The 17,574-nt window shown below is 41.8% G+C and overlaps 1 protein-coding gene across 6 annotated transcripts in view; it reads left to right on the top strand.

Moving 5' to 3' along the window:
• The window catches only part of KIF21A (kinesin family member 21A), a 235,803-nt gene that overhangs the window by 175,549 nt on the left and 42,680 nt on the right, over positions 1-17,574 (top strand). For all 6 annotated transcript variants that reach the window (XM_040343616.1, XM_040343619.1, XM_040343622.1 and 3 more), the window contains 2 exons: positions 7,522-7,570; positions 15,364-15,581. In XM_040343616.1, coding sequence (XP_040199550.1) covers positions 7,522-7,570; positions 15,364-15,581 — 267 coding nt within the window. The remainder of the gene's footprint in view (positions 1-7,521; positions 7,571-15,363; positions 15,582-17,574) is intronic.

Genomic DNA, 17,574 nt, shown 5'->3' on the forward strand with positions numbered 1-17,574 from the left:
TCCAAAACACAAAGTGACAGTGGGTTCTATCAAAAGCCATAAGAGGGCCAATGCTTCCTACAGTTAAAATGGATGCAGCCAGACTTGGTGGACGAGATTTCTGCAGAATATTTGGCAAGTACAGAATCACAGTATATATAAAATAATATGCAAAGTGGTTGGAGGGAAGCTTCAGAATGCTAAAGATGTTTTTATTACAAATTATGTGAGCAATTCCTCTTTAACCAATTCTCGACCGCCCACTGTATATATATGTCGGCACTTTAAAGATGGATATTTCGGTAACAGCAGCAGCTGCTGCCACAACAGAGGTATCCATCTTTTCAGTGGGCGGCCCTGTTTATGATGATGGTTATCTCTACTGTGTATTCGCCGCGGTGGAGATCAGCGTTATCGGTGGCGGGAGAGGGGCCCGCGCCCTCCGCCACATACCGGAGCCGTTGGTAGCGGCGGAGACGATCGGGTCCTGTTAGGCATGCATACGAGTGAGGGCAAGATGGCCCCCACCCCTCTTCATACCATAGCAGTGTGGAAGCGACGTCAAAACGTCACTTCGGCCCATACCTCCTTTTTGTTGTCATTTTTTTCAAATTTTTTATTCTCTAGGGTGTTATTCTCTAGAGTGTTGGAACTTTTTTTTTTTTTTTTTTTTTTATAATGTTTGGGGGTTCCAAGTAATTTTCTAGCAAAAAAATAATGTTTTTAACTTGTAAACACAGAGTCTGAAAAAATAGGCTCGGTCCTTAAGTGGTTAACCCGACCGGATCACATATACGACGGCAGGTTGGGTGTCCTGCGCGAATCGCCAAATATGTACGGCGGCTCCTTTTAAGAGCCATAGCAGGCGTGCGCGCGCTGCACAACGGGGAACCCGATGCTTGTGGTTGGCGGGCATGATCGCCACCGGCCACCTGCGATCACGGGCACGAGATCCAGAGTGAGTGAGTGTGAGTGAGAGTGTGTGTGTGTGTGTGTGTGTGTGTGTGTGTGTGTGTGTGTAAACACACAAATCCTCGTTCTGACAGGAGAGAAGAGATAGATCTGCTGTTTGTAGTACTTGCAAACAGCGATATGTCTCCTCCTCCAGTCAGTCCCATCACCCCACAGTTAAAAACAATAACGAGTGGACACATTTAACCCCTTGATCGGCCCCTAGTGTTAACCCCCTTCCCTGCCAGTGACATTTATACAGTCATCGGTGCATTCTTATAGCACTGATCGGTCAACGGTCCCAAAAAAGTGTCCGATCTGTCTGCCACAATCCCACTAAAAATCACAGAGCCATTACTGGTGAACAAAAATGACATAAATCTATTCCCTATTTTGTAGAGGCTATAACTTTTGCGCAAACCAATCAATATATGCTTATTGAGATTTTGTTTACCAGAAATACGTAGAATAATGCATATTGGCCTAAACTGATGAAGACTTTTTTTTTTTTTTTTTCGGATATTTTTTTAAATTGTCTCTTTTTTTTGTTCATAGCGCAAAAAATTAAATCTGAGGGAAAAAAGGGCGTCAATTTTGTTTGGGTACAGTGTCACGCAATTGTCTGTTAAATAACGCAGTGCCATATCGCAAAAAAATTGCCTGGTCATTTAGGGGGCAATTCCTTCCGGGGCTGAAGTGATTAAACACCCTTCCTAATCGGACCAATTTTCAGCTTTCAGTGCAGTCCTTTTGAATGACAATTACTTAGACATGCAACACTGTACCCATACAAAATGTTTGTCCTTTTTCACACAAATAGATCTTTCTTTTTGTGGTTTTTTAATTTTCTTCTCATCATTTTTTTTTTTGTTTCGGTTATCAAATTTTGCAAAATTTATACTGCTACATATCTTTGGTAAAAAATAACCCAAATAAGTGCATATTTGGTCTTTGTGAAAGCTAGATAGTCTACAAGCTATGATGCCAATCACTGAAAATTGATCACACCTGAAATGTCAGGAAAGTACAAAAAAAACAAAACAAATGGTCCCTTTTTTGAAAGTAGACATCCAATGTAATTAGTAAGGGGCATGGTGAGTTTTTTTTTTTTTTTAGTTGTATTTTTTTCCCACAATTCTTTGCAAAATTAAGATTTTCTTTTCTTTTTTTTTTCTTTTCTTTTTACAAAATTGTCGCAAGTTATTTCTCACACACCGCATATGCATACTTGTAGCTACCAAATACATTCTACTACTCCTCCTGAATATGGCGATACCACATATGTGAGACTTTTTCACAGCCTGGCCACGTACAGAGGCCCAACATGCAAGTAGCACCATTGGGCGTTCTAGGAGCATAAATTACACATATAATTTCTTGACTACCTCTTACACTTTTGAGGGCCCTGGAGCACCAGGACAATGGAAACACCCAAAAAATTAACATGTCATTTGTTTAAACAAGTTTTTGAAAAATGTGGTAAGAAAATAAAAACTTTTTTCCACAGAGTTGTCAATTTATAAGATATTTCTAACACATAGCATACCTAGCAAAAATTACACCCCAAAACACATTCTGAGTATGGGTATACCACACTTTTACACATATACAGAGGCCCAACTTGCAGGAAGTACCTTCAGATGTTCTAGGAGCATACATTTCAAATCTAATTTGACTGCTTATTACACTTTTGTGAGGCACGGATGTGGCACAGATGGTCACTGATGTGGCATGGATGAGACATGTATGGGCACAGATCCAGCCTACAGTGCTGCCACACCCGGCTCCTTTTTCTCCTCACACACTGTACTGATTGGTGTGAGGAGAGGGGAGGAGCTAATCTGGACAAGCTTTGGTATGTTGACATATGATCGCTCTGTCATTGGACGGAGCAATCACGTGGTAAAGGGCAGCTGTCATTGGCCCTTTACCCCGATCATGACATGCCGGGTCTTGAAGACTCGACAGTCACTGACATTCCCGGGTATGCGCCCCAGGGGGCATGCAATAGTGCGATTCTGAGAGGACGTCGTAGTATGCCCTCCCAGAGTTATCTGTCTGTGCTGTAGGCAAGTGGTTAAAAATATCTATACCTGGACTTCATCTACAATAGTTTTGTTCTGTGGGTTCTAGCTAAATTCTGTTAATGGGTATAACATATTGTACTAAAGTAGTCCAAACACACATGAGAACACCAAAATAATAGGCACCACATCCCAGGCAAAAATATTAGAACATTGAGAGGAAGGAGGAAAAAGGGATTTTATCGGTGCAATTGATATTAGTGTGATAATGAGAAAGAAATCGTCTATGGTCGACAATGTATAAAAATACAAAATAGTTTTATTAACCACTTAAGGACCCGCTCATGTACATATACGTCCTTTTTTTAAAGATGGATATCTCCTTAACGGCAGCAGCTACTGCCACAACCAAGATATCTATCTTTACTGTGAGCGGTCCTGTAAACGATAACGGTGGTCTCTGTGGCGGATTCACCGCAAGATCACAGTTATCGGCGGCGGGAGAGGGCCCCCCTCCCGCTGCTCTCCCACGCCTTCCGCCCCTTACCGGAGCCGTCGGTTGCGGCAGAGGCGATAGGGTCCTTTCCTCTCCTCAGCTGGGATACGAGTGAGGGCAAGATGGCCCCCCCCCCCCCCCTGTCCTTTTTTTTTTTTTTTTTGCATTTAAGTCTAAATATTAGATCCTGAGGTTTTTTTGACCCCAGATCTCATATTTAAGAGGACCTGTCATGTTTTTTCTATTACAAGGGATGTTTACATTCCTTGTAATAGGAATAAAAGTGATCCATTTTTTTTTTCAGTGTAAAAAAAATAAATAAATAAATAAAAAAAAATGTTTTTGTTTTCTTAAGTGCCCCGTCCCGACGAGCTCGCGCACAGAAGCGAACGCATACGTGAGTAGCGCCCGCATATGAAAACGGTGTTCGAACCACACAAATGAGGTATCACCGCGATCGTTAGAGCGAGAGCAATAATTCTAGCCCTAGACCTCCTCTGTAGCTCAAAAGATGCAACCTATAGAATTTTTAAAACATCGCCTATGGAGATTTTTAAGGGTAAAAGTTTGAGGCCATTCCTCAAGCGGGCGCAATTTTGAAGCGTGACATGTTGGGTTTTATTTTACTCGATGTAACATTATCTTTCACAATATATATAAAAAAATTGGGCTACTTTTACTGTTGTCTTATTTTTTTATTAAAAAAAGTGAATTTTTTCCAAAAAAAAGTGCGCTTGTAAGACCGCTGCGCAAATATGGTGTGACAAAAAATATTACAATGACCGCCATTTTATTCTCTAGGGTGTTAGAAAAAAAATGATATAATGTTTGGGGGTTTTAAGTAATTTTCTAGCAAAAAAAAAAACAGTTTTAGTCTTGTAAACGCTGAATCTGAAAAACAGCCAAGGTCCTTAAGTGGTTAAATACAAATCGATAAAAACATTGATCCAGTTAAGTATTGGTAACATAGTATAGTGGTCACAAAGTAGCAGATTACGGTTATGCCAAAAGGGAGAAATCGCAAAATCCCAACATGTTTCGTGGAATGCGCTTCTTCAGGTCAATGCGATGACCGTTCATGCTATTACAACTATATAAATAGAAAACAGCATATAATTAATTATACAAAATCAAATCCAAATATTATATACACAATAACTATAAATAGAAATAATGAGTGACTGGGGTATCGTAGACCCTATTCCGAAAATGCACGCTTACCCACACTACCTGCTAGACCAACTGAACAACAACCATCAGAGGCATGGAATCAGGATGTGAAAACCCCCAATGGCGGAGAGGAGCGTTCCAAACAAACCACAAAGGACGTTTAGATGGGACTGTGTGAATAGAGAACGGATAGAGGCTATAACTAGATAGATAAAACATCTAAATGTGCAAACATGGCTGCGTTTGATGGTAGTGACAGCAATCAGGATAATACTTGCATAAAAGCAAATAGACTGTGTGAGGGCAGAAGACAAAGTGATGTGGTCGATCACCTACAAAGCCCCAAAAAATCGGTCTTGACACTATACAGACAGATAAACAGGAAAGAAACCTTTTAAGTATATGCCACTCTCCTCTCCAAGGGGCATACAACAAAGCCAAAAAACGGGGAAAAAAACATAATGTCCAATAGGAGAATTTACTAAATTTTAGGATAAAACGGTATGGAGCTTTTGGAAAACCCAGACAGAAAACTAGTTACTGGTAGGTCTCTATAATATTAGAGACACTAAGCGGACACTTGTCTCACTAGATTAATTATTTATAATGATATAAAGATTTGTTCAGGTAATTTTTCCAATAAAGGAGGAAAAAGAAAAAAAATACAACTTAGAGGGGAAAAGAAAAAGAGCAGATTAAATTACAACTGAAATATAGAATAAAAAGTCCATCTAAACATAACAGTGGAGGCTTACCACAAGGATTGCTGTTGACCATCACACCAACGTCCCCCTGCTCTCTGCACAGCATGGCCGCGAGAGCAGGTATTTATAGCGTCCTTGCAACGCGCCCGTCGTCTGATGTCACCGGGTGCGGGGCGGGCAAGTAGGCGCAATTGCGCATGCTCATAAATCCCAGCAGATGCCTGAAACGACAAGATGCATAGCATCGGGAAAGGGGAGGGGTGCCAAGCCAATCACCAAGGGCAATGGTGGCCACGGCAAAGGACCGCCCCTATCGCAGCGCTCCAATCACATGGTGGAAAAGGGGGTTGAAAGGACCCAACAAATCGAAAGAGATGGAAAAATACATAATATACCTATGGGTATTGTAGAATTTCCCTACGGAATAAAGAGGCAACACACCGCGCTAAATGTGGGGAGGCTAACGGAGGATAAAAAAGCCTCCCCAGGCGCCCATGTGGCTAGGTTGGGCACTACATGGGGGGGGGGGATCACAGCCACACCACAGGGTGGAAGCAAGCACTGTGGAACAGCGAGAGCAAAGGAGGCGCAACACAAGGGGACATGGCTGACAGACCACGCACAGCCAACAACCCCACTGGATGGCCAAAAGACACCACAGTCACTCAATAGCAATGCATAATAAAACAATTTAATGCAGTTTTGAACCTATTCCATATACAAAAGGATATTAAATAATAAAATAAATAAATTAAACAATCCAATACGCCTTTCAAGCAGGCTATGCTTTTAAGTTCAAGCTGCATTAGGCAACTAGTACCCAATGCCCATTGGACAGGAAAGAAAAAACAACCCACAAATGGGGGCGGGGGGGGGGGGGGGGGGTTATATTTGGTACATGGGGAGGGCGGGGGAAGAACAAACAAAACACACAAATATACATACAAACCCAAATTAAATGAGAATGAGAGCCAGGGAAGGGATAGATATAAATGGTAAATTCTAGGACATACAGATATATATAAAGAAAAGGTTTGAAGCTGAGATTTTCATTGAATCCAGGATATTGTGTAGTCTTCAAATCATAAATCCAACGCGCCTCGAGTTGGGTATAACCTATATTTTAGTCTTTTCCTCTCTTGGCAATTGTTTTTAATTTTGATGGTAAAGGAGAGCTCCATTTTTTTTATTTTTTTTTACAAAAAATGTAACTTTAGAGAAAAGCTCTGGCTACTTATTGTTTGCAAATGCATGTATTTACTGTATACAAAATTTACATTTTAAATATGTTTAAAAATCCATGTACACTGCATTTTTTTCAGCTGCTCCTGAACTCTCCTCTGTTATCTTATCTGTACATGTACACATGGTCGCTTATAGTCATTTCTAGGCAGTTGCGTTTAGAAACATGGAAAGCAAAAAAAATGCATTCAGGACGGATGTTCAGAGGCATTTGAAAGGCCAAACGCCTGTAACAGCTTGTAAACGCAGTAACTCACATTTTTTTCGTTGTAAATTCTTTATTTAAGTAGGAAGAACATGCAGGAATACAGAGACATCTCTAAAATACATTACAGTCAGCAACATAATTCCAAACAGACATGTCACATTGCATACAATAGAGAATTTGTGCAATCGGGGGAATCATAGAGCATATCCAGGGAGCCTGACTCCTCTGCATCCCGCACGACCATTTGCACGGCCACCGCCGTGCTTTTTTTTCTTTTAACCTTTTTGTTTGAAAAAAAAAAAAAAATGTATAAAAGATTGAGTTCGAGCCTGGTGAGAACCAGCTCTACAAGCACAGCATACCAGTGCTAACATAGTAACTGAAAAGCAAAGAAAAAAGATGAAAGGAAAGCCCAGTAAGAAACAAATGGAAGAGGGATAAGAGAGAAAGAAGGGGGAAGAGAGAGAGAAAAAAGAGGGGGGGTTTGGAAAAAGAGGGACGGGGAATACCAGTAACTCACATTTTAGCCACGTTTCGTTTACAGGCTTTTTTAATTTTTGACTATTTGAGAAAAAAAAAAGGCAAACACGACTAAACGTGGCATGTAAAGTTAAATTGTTCAGGTGAGGTTGTAAAACGTCCTGTGTACATTAAGCCTTATATTCCAATTACAACTTGCATAAAAAAAAAAAAAAAAATTCTTTAAATACATGTTTTTCAATACGCTGATTATTCTGTTTGCTTTAGCTCATTGTCTTCAGACCTCATGAAGCTGTGTGGTGAAGGAAAACCTAAGGTAAGCAAACATGATTTACAAAATATTCTAATCTACCATCAAAATGGTTAAAAATCCTACATTCTTAAGTATAACAGAAAAAAATACTTTTTTTTTTAATGCTTTAGTATAACACTGGAATTTTTTTTTCCCCCTTGCACATGATTGAATGACTAAGCACAGCTTCATCTTATTCATTAAGCTAAATGAACATTCACTTTGCAATATGAAAATATATATTTCTTTATCATACATCACGGGACGCAGAGCAACCATAATAATGACTATATGGGTTATATGCCACCTACTGGTGGATCGACACTGGCAGATAGTCAAAAAGGAAGTCCACCCCTATATAACCCCTTCTACACAGGAAGGACCTCAGTTTTCTTGCCAGTGTCTGTAAGGTGGAATGGTCACTAATGTGATACATGTGCTCTTGGAGCATACTTGGAGGTCTGGACGGTTCTATTTAGAATCCTTGACTTCATTCGGATCCATTTAAAAAAAGCTGTCAGACAAAATGGATGGTACCCAAGCCTCATTGGAGGGAGTGAAGATTCCTCAAGGTTTTGCCTGTAATGCAGCCTTATGGCACTGGACCCTGCATAATGGAGCCCTGTGCAGTGTTTGTTCTGACCAAGGTGCTTTCCGGCAGCGTGCTATGCAGGTCCAGGGGAGTTAACCCTGCATTAAGGGGGACCCAGTCCCTGAAGGTCTTTTATGACAAAGCTCGCCGTGATGGGTGAAGATTGCACTCCTGTTATGTTCAGAGTCCTGCAGCAAGAATGATAAATCTGCATTTTTGCAGTTTCTCTTAAAAAAAAAAAAAAAAAAGAGAGAGATCTGATTGTCTGTTCTCCCAGTGTGCTGTTTAATCATGCTGTGTACTACTTGGTCATGTGGGCTGCTGTTTCTTCTCCAGCCACTAGAGGGCGTAGGCTCACTCGGTATGGCCTATTTTTATGTAGGCAGGAAGTGGAAGGGCAGCAATGTTGCCATGAGGTCAACAGCTTCAGCAGGGTCTCTTGAGACATAACACCAGCCCAAGTGAAGTGTGAGTACTTACTATGGGAGAACTGTGTGGCCAGATAAGTAATGATTATATACTGCTTACTTGCTGTTTAATTCAGGGGGCCTGTACATCTGAAAGTCTATACACCCCAGCAGTGCACTTTAAAGTTTTGGGTCTCCAGAATACTCTTTGGACCTGAAAAAAGCATGGGGCCTGGTGCAGTTGAACAGGTGCATACTTGCAAACTAGTAAAAATTAGTATTAGGGGCAGGTGCAGCATAGTAATAGTATGTATGCTTGAATAAACAAGTGTTTTGCATAAATGTTGCAAACATACATGTGGCATGAGCACATGTTTGGAAGAACATGGACATCGATGCACTTGAAGGAGTTGTATCTCCAGAATAGCATGCATTCGGTCTGCAGGAGCTTTGTTTTGGGCTCCCTTTTCACACTTGTGCGACTTAAAAGTCGCACATTTTGGCCACGACTTTGATGCAATTTTTCAGCGATATGAAGCAGTGCCTGTGTAATCTCAAGTCGTGCCAAGGTTGGAACTGGAGTGATGCAGGGGCTGCTTTTGAGGTCGCTGCAACTTGGACGCACAGATGTGAAGGGAACTCGTTGGAAATCATGGGGTGTGACTTGTCAGGCGACCTTGCAGTCCCAATTCTCAGGATGGGTCGCACAAGTGTGGAAGAGGCCTTAGGCTGTTGAAGCAGCATAGAGGCTGAATTGGATGCCTATGTACTTGGCTAATCTCGACTATAACTAGTATGGGCCCAGGTGCAGCAATAGTATACATGCTTGCATAGAATACAAGCCTGCATAGGCACATGTTTGCAGAGGGCCCCACCCTGTGGCACTCACGCCTGAGAAGCAGGTGGTGCCCATCCACCCAGCATGTAGCCCTGCCCCCCCCAAGGCTGGCCACGATGGCACGTTTGCATGGATGTGTGTTGCGTAGACGCAGGTTTTTATAAGCATATGTTTGTATAGACGTGTGGGCAGAAGTGTGTATGCATGTTGCATAGATATACGTGTTTGTGTAGATACATGTTTGCATAAACACATGGTGCATAGACATATGTTTGCATAGATGTGTATTGCGTAATATATGTTGTCTAAACATGTTTCGTAAACTCTTGCTTGCTTATTCCGTAAATGCATGTCTCCATGGGCACGTATTGTGTAAGTGCATGTTTGCATGGACACGTGCTTTTGTGTTTCGCTTAAACACGTATTTGCTTAAGCACATACCTACATGCTTTTATAAACGCATGCTTCCATAAATGCATATTGCTTAAACGCATGCTGGCATGTTTTCGTTTGAACTGTATACACATGTGTTTATATGCATTAAACTGTATACATATATGCTTATTTGCCTAGGACTACATACAAATGTGCTTATTGCTTTGAGCTGCATACATAGATGCATGAATGGCATGAATAGTTTTATACCTGCATGTTTGCATACCTGGGTACCTGCATACTTACAGGGGTTGTAAAGCGGTAGACCAACATTTTCTAGGCCTTAATTCTTGTCTAATACAGTCACTTTATTATGTATCTATTAGACTAGCTAAATTACTTAGAAGGGTGAGGCAGGCACACCGCCCTCAAGTTCAGTGGTCTGGCAATGTTTACATCACTCAATGGCATCAGAGTGATCTGAGCCACTGTGGCACCTGATCTCGGATCAAGCCTGGTTAGTACTTGGATCGGAGACTGCCCAGGTTTCCCTCCTAAATGAGGCAGGCATCTGAGGGTGCTGTGTTTTGAGAGTATTTCGCCATAAGATTTTAGAGAAGTCTCTGAGGTGGTTGCTCCTTCCTTAGCCAGGTCAGTCTTTTGCCTTGCGTTTGGGTCTTGGAGCAAAAGTTAAGGGCTCATTATTGTAAAACAATTAAATGGTAGCAGCTTCAAAACTGAATAGGGACATGGGGTCTATCTTTAGATCTCAATCCGCTGGGCATCTTTCTGTTCAGTGATCTCTCTGCAAAAGGTAGATTGCAGGGCCCATAATCATCAGGAAACACACAGCTTCTTGTGCCGGGTTGTTTTCAGCCTCATCAAAGATTTTTGTAATTGCAGTAGAGGTTCACAAAGCTCCTAGCTCCGCTGCTGGAATTGGTAAAGACACAGGGGGTGTCAATCTTGGTATATACCTCCAATAACCTTTACTCGGAAAGCAGTTGGTCCAGATTTTCCTTTAATACATTTTGCAGTAGGAAGCTGTATCTAGGTCGAAGCACATTCCTTATGTACAATCCTACTCCAGGTCTTGGAGATTATCATTCTCTCTGTTTGGAACTTGAAAATCCAGGATCGCTGGAGGGCTCTGTTCCCGGGGTGTTGCACAGCTAAAGAATGGTGGTTGATGGTTCGGAATCTAGAAAGGTTGAATTCTTCCCTTCAGCTATTGGAAGATAACCACTGATGCCAACTTCTCCATTTGGTTTGAGGGTTGCTACAGCTCAGTGGACTTGGTCTCCACAGGAGTATATATATATATATATATATATATATATATATATATATATATATATTTATATTTATATTTATTTATATATATATATTCAACCACCAGGGTGGGACCAGGAGTCATTCTGCTTAGGAAGATGTACCACATTCTGTCTGGGACAGCAAAAGGACTGTCTCTATCGTCCATGCATATTTCAGGTATAGAATAGTGACAAGTGGAACTCTGCAGGTGAATCTACTGGATTCCAAGTTCTACAACAAGTTGGACAGGTTGTGTCCGGGACGAGGGTCCCACTGGCAATAGGGGTAGATGCACTGGTAACACCTTAGGGACCAGTTCCCCCTTATTTGACGCTTCCCTCTGTTTCGACTTCTCCCACATCTTTTGCGAAGAATCCGGGAGGTGGTAACACTGATAAGTGTTAGTCGAATTAGACAAGGAGGGCTTGGTACACGGATATAGCGAGTCTTGCAGGGGTCGCTTCTTTAAACACTCCCACTCCAGCGGGACGTAATGATCTTGAGTCCTGTATCTCTGCACTGTTGAGCCCCTGGAAGCCAGCTTTGGGAGCTTCAATTGCAGGACTTGGAAATGTTTTTTTTTTTGGCCTGGGGTGAAGCCAGGAAGTGGCACCCCTGCAGAAATATCTGAGTGGGAGATTTTCTTTTTCTTCAATCGGTTTAGGGAAGGGAGCTTGGCCTTAAGTAACGTTACGGGTCAGGGTATGCCCCTATCCATTTTTTTTTCGGGGGATGTTTCTCACTCTTGATTCATACTTCATACAGCGTGTAACGTAGACAGTCTTGCCTGTCAAAACATTCTTGTGTCCTCGGGGCTTGAATTTTATCGGGAGATTCTGTTAGTCCCCTATCTCAGAAGGTGGCTTCTTTGGTTGCTATCACTTCACTACGTGGAGTGTCCGAGTTGGCGTCTCTTTCATGCAAGGAGACCTTTTTGGTCGTTCATGTTAAGGTGATGTTGCATCCTCCATCCATTTTTTTGCCTAGAGTGGTGTCTAGTTTTTACTTGAATCAAGACAATGTATTGCATTCCTTTCTGATCCTCAGTTGGCGGGAGTTAGATCACTGCATACTCTGAGTAATTCTGACCACCAGAACTACCTCCAATTTGTCAAGAATCCTGGTTTGTGCTGCCAGAAGAGCCCAGAATGGTCAAGAGGCATTCAAGTGAACTATTTTCATTTGGATTTGCCACTTAATTATTTGAGCCTATGGCTTGAAAGGCCACCCCCTTTTTTTTTTTGTAAAAACGCTCCCTACCAGGTGTGTGGGGGCATCTTGGGCCATCTGCCATCAGGTGTCAGTGGCTCAGGATTTAAGGCCATTACATGGTCTTTTGTTTGCTTTGGCCACAGTATGTTTCTAGCGGCAGAAGGGGTCCTCCTTAGGTGGCAGTTTCTGTGATTGTCTCTCACTCCCCTCCAGTGCATTGCTTTAGGACATCCCATATAGTCATTATTGTCCTGTGATGTACGATAAAGTAAATACATTTTTCTTGTCATATTTACCTGTAAAATCCTTTTTCTTGGAGTACATCACAGGACACAGAGGTCTCTCCCATCTTTTTTTGATTTTCATTGCTTTTCTACAAAATTGAAGTCCTTCCTGTGTAGGAGGGGTTATATAGGGGTGGACTTTCTGTTTAACCATCTGCCAGTGTCCATTCACCAGTAGGTTGCGTATAACGCATATAGTCATTATTATGGTTGCTCTGTGTCCCGTGACACAAGAAAAGGATTTTACAGGCAAGTATGACGAAAAAAATCAAATTTTTTTGTTCAAAGTAAACAGTTTTAACTCCTTTTGACAGGAATTGCTGAACTAACTTTTACCATTTTTTATGGAGCTTTTCCCATCACTTGATTTGGGAGATTTGCTGCCCTAAATAGATGTTAATTACATGTAATGCCTTGTGCTGGTTGCCCATGCCAAATACCTCTGCAATACAGCTGCTGGAAGTGAAGTGCTGACTATGCCTGCCCTTTCCGTCTCCCTCCTTGAGTAATAGAAGCTGCATTGCAGCTTACATCTTTGAATAGTACTCTGAATGAATAAAGCAGGGGGACCTTTTATTCATTTGCCTGTTTTTCATTCATAGTTTTTGGCATTGATGAAAGCTATAGTGCAGTTTCTATGAATGGAGGAAGTGGCAGAAAGGGCTGGCATAGTCGACACACGTGATGAGTTCCTATGACGGGTCCAGCAGCTATATTGCAGACGTATTTGGCAGAGGATTTGGTGTCTTAACAAAGCTACCACCGCAGCTATAGTAGATTACTGCTGCTAGTCTTTTGGGAGCTCACAGGACTTTGAATTTTACTTGGACAGCCACCAGCACACTGTCCCTTGTGAGGATTTAAAGTGGTTGTAAACTAAAATGCCCAAAACAGATTTATCCCCCATTGCTATTTTATCAGTTCAATGTGTTTTTTTTTTTTTTGCAATCATAAATGCCTTTTTCCTGTGCTCTGGTCGCATTTCTTTCCTCCGCTCTTCAACCCAAACTAAGGGAGCCAATTAGGAAGGGCTGAGATTTCCTGCTCTCCCATGATAATACACTGTGAGGCATTGCAGCTTCAGGGAAACAGTTTAGCTGAGGAGAGAAGAGGGAGAGGGATTTCATGGCTCGGCAGCCATGATAAACATGGTCAGCTCACAGAGGGGTAGGCAGGATCAACCAGGTACTGTAGAAGATACAAAGGGACAATTAACATGGCAAAAACACTATGCTAAAGCTTTTGCCTTAAAGGGACAGGAGCGTGATTTTATTTGGGGGGGGGGGGGGGCACGTTACAAACTCTCTCATAATAACACAAAACTTAGGCTTTAAAGCCTAAGGCCCCTTTCACACTTGTGCGACTTCAAAGGCCACGATTTGTGCCCGTGATTTTGCCACGATTTCAAGGAATCCCTGTGTAATTGGCAGCAAAATCAGACCAAAGTAGTGCAGGGACTACTTTGAAGTCGTAACAACTTGAAGTCGTACTAATATGAACAGTTGTCAATGGAAATCATGGGGAACGACTTGGCATGCTACTTTACAGTCCCAAATCGTGGGAAGAGTCGTACAAATGTGAAAGGGGCCTTAGGCTAAACCCACATTTTTTTTCTATGTAGGGAAGGCATGGAAACATGCAAGCCTAAAGCCAATTGGACAATTTAGTCATCTCTCTAGTGATTTTTCTACTTTAGTTTTCATATAGCCACAGGTTTTCTTTAAGGGAAAGTTAATCCTGCTGATCAGCTTGTTCTCTAGCTGCCACAACACTTGTAGATTGTTCGTTTTTCTTATAGTAGGCTCAGTTCAGAAAGCTAATGCACTGGTACAGTATAAGGAAACACATTTTCAAAAAAGTGTATGTTAAGTCCAACGAAATTTGAAAATCATAGTCCCATTGCTATTGAGTGTCTCAAAATAGAGAGTCTGATGCCACGTACACACAGTCGGAATTTCCATCAACAAATGTTCGATGTGAGCTTTTGGTCGGATATTCCGACCGTGTGTAGGCTCCATCGGACATTTGCTGTTGGAATTTCCAACAACAAATGTTTGAGAACTGGTTCTCAATTTTTCCAACAACAAAAGTTCTTGTCGGAAATTTCAATCATCTGTCTGCAATTCCGACGCACAGAAAATCCTACGCATGTTTGGAATCATTGAACTTAATTTTTCTCGGCTCATTGTAGAGTTGTACGTGACCGCGTTGACGTTTGAAATTTCCGAAAACATTTGTGTGACCTTGTGTATGCAAGACAAGTTTGAGCGAACAATCCGTCGGGGAAAAAAAAAAAACATGGTTTTGTTGTCGGAATGTCCGATCGTGTGTACGCGGCATTATGCTTGTGTACAGCCTAGTAAATTGAGCCTAATGTATTGGGCTCTCCAAGTCTGTAGCTGTTTTAATAGTGAAATATTTCAGACCTTCAAGGGCTTAATTAGCTGACTGAGTGACACTAAGAAAAAGTTAATTGCAGAGATGAAAGGGAGTATTAATTTAAAAGTGATGTCTTTGCATATTTTAATGTAAAACTATGGTATCAATGTTTCCGTTCTTTATTTGGAACCACCTAGAGCTGTATGATGCAAATACAGACACTTTTTTTGTTTGGCTTTGTATAATCAAATCCCACATATCAATGCTGAGGCTTATTTATAGGCCACGCTGGCTTTAGAGATTGCACTGTGGGCAGTTGGCATACCTAATGTATTTGTCATCCTGTGCTGACCAGCTGCTAAATATTTCCATGGTTCCCTCAGTTTTCATTCAATTGTTTCTTCCACTCTAAACAGGCACGAAGGAGGACCACTACTCAACTGGAGTTACTTTATGCAGATAGCAGTGAGACAGCTTCAGATCCTGGAACAGGAGACAATGGTTTCCTCATTTCTCTTCCTCCTGTTCCTGAAGTAGAAGGAGCTCCAGCAATCATTGAACCAAGTAGCAGTTCTGTTAGGGATAAGGATCCTCAACCCCCACCTTCTGGCTTACCTTCTAAAATAGGCAGCATGTAAGTCTGTGCAGTATTAACCAACACTGCTTTTCCTTGACTCTTCCTATCCATTTTATAACCATATGCATGGATTTACAAGAACTACTTGTGTATGTGCATTTAATACAATGCATGGGGCTTTTCAGTATGTACACCCTCATCTTTTTAAACGTTCTCCTTCAAAATATCTAAATAACAATTTGTTTTACATCTCTATGGTTTATGTGCAACATTATTCTTGCATGTATTAAAATGTAACGTCTCTGATAAGGTTTACACATCTCCTTTAGTAGTGTCATGGCAGGTAATTTGTCCCTTTTGTCAGTTTATCTTATTTGTGAAAACTGCTGTTGCTAGGATTCTGTTGCTGTGCATATGCCTGCACTGTGGCACAATAAAGCAGGTAGCTTCTTTTTTATTGAGTTGTTATCCCACATATGGAATATTTATATTACAAAGCTAGGCTGCGTGTTCTAGTGTGAGAATATTTATTGACATGAAATTTGTAACGGACCTTAAAAATAAACTGCTGATTTCCCCAGAATCCATTATGAAAGCATATGGTCTCATGCATGCCTTGCCAAGCAGCCTAATAAATAAGGTTTGAAGTGAATGCTTTTTGCTGTGTTGCATTTCTGATTGTTTATGCCATTTTTCTACACCCTGAAGCTATAAGCCACGGTTCCTACATCTGTATCTTGCCTTGAAGGAATGATTTTTCATAACATGGCATCCCATATCTAATGCTTGTTTCACTAGCTAAATGTTTGTTGCATGTGCGGCGTTCTAAAGCTAAAGTAAGCAATAATCACACACACAGCAATAACTAGTGTATGACTTCTAAGCCTTTAAGAAAAATTGCACGTTAACAGGCAGCTTTTTTTGTTCATGGCAAATAAATAGTCTTAGTATCCAGCTTGCATCAGAAGCTTATTATAGTGTTGGAGATTATTGGGACACCATTCTGCAAATTTTTATCTTAAGGTAATTTTTTTTTAATTTTACTATTTCAAACTTTGTGTAAAATTACTTTTTCCCATCAATGCTTTTGATACATATTTAATAGGGAACAATGCAAAAATATAATACCAGGGCTCAAAAAGTCCTGAGCCACTAGCCAGGCCTTCAGAGTTACTCACTACTAGTTACTCCACCCAACCCCTAACTTGCCCTACCCCTAAGTCCCCCCCCTAAACACACCCTCGTAAATTATCTCATGAAATTACACAGTAAAAGTTTTATGCAGAATTACCATATTTATTGGGCTATAACACGCCCCGGCGTATAGCGCGCACCCCCGAACTTGAAGGAAGATTCCTGCAAAAAAAAAATACTTAGTTTGGATGCCCCTCGTCGGTGTCCTGCCCGTCGTCCATCGGCAGCCTTGTCCGGTCCGGCGTCCTTCTGCGGCCATCCCTGCTCGATCCCCGCTTCCCGCGCTGTGTTAGAACCACTGAGCGGAGTACACTCGGGTATAGTCGGGCGGGCTCGGCTCCTCTTGCGTAAACGACGTACAGGACGCACACGACGTGACCGCGAGAGGAGCCGAGCCTGCCCGACTATACCCGAGTGTACTGCGCTCTGTATATGTCGGCGCAGTGGTTCGAACAAAGCGCGGGAAGCGGCTATCGGCGTATATCGCGCACCCACAATTTTGCCCTGTTTTTCAGGGCAAAAAAGTGCGCGGTATACGCCGATAAATACTGTAGGTTCCAAAAATAACTTCTTTAACAATATTAACATAAAGCAGATCAGTGCAGCCCCATCATTGTAGCGTATCAGTGGCCATCAGTATAGTGTATCAGTGGCCACCAGTGCATCCTCACCATTGCCCACCATAGCAGCCTCATCAGTCATCCGTGCCCAGCAATGCACCAGGAAGGATTGGGTGGCCGGATGATACCGAGCGGCAATCTCCCACTGAGATGTTGCTTGTATTTTTTTATGAGTAGCCGGGTGCTGTCAAACGAAGCCCCCACCTCCTGGAACTGTGAATCTAGTAGACAGCACA

The sequence above is a fragment of the Rana temporaria genome, chromosome 3, assembly GCF_905171775.1.
Source record: "Rana temporaria chromosome 3, aRanTem1.1, whole genome shotgun sequence".
NCBI lineage: Eukaryota > Metazoa > Chordata > Amphibia > Anura > Ranidae > Rana > Rana temporaria.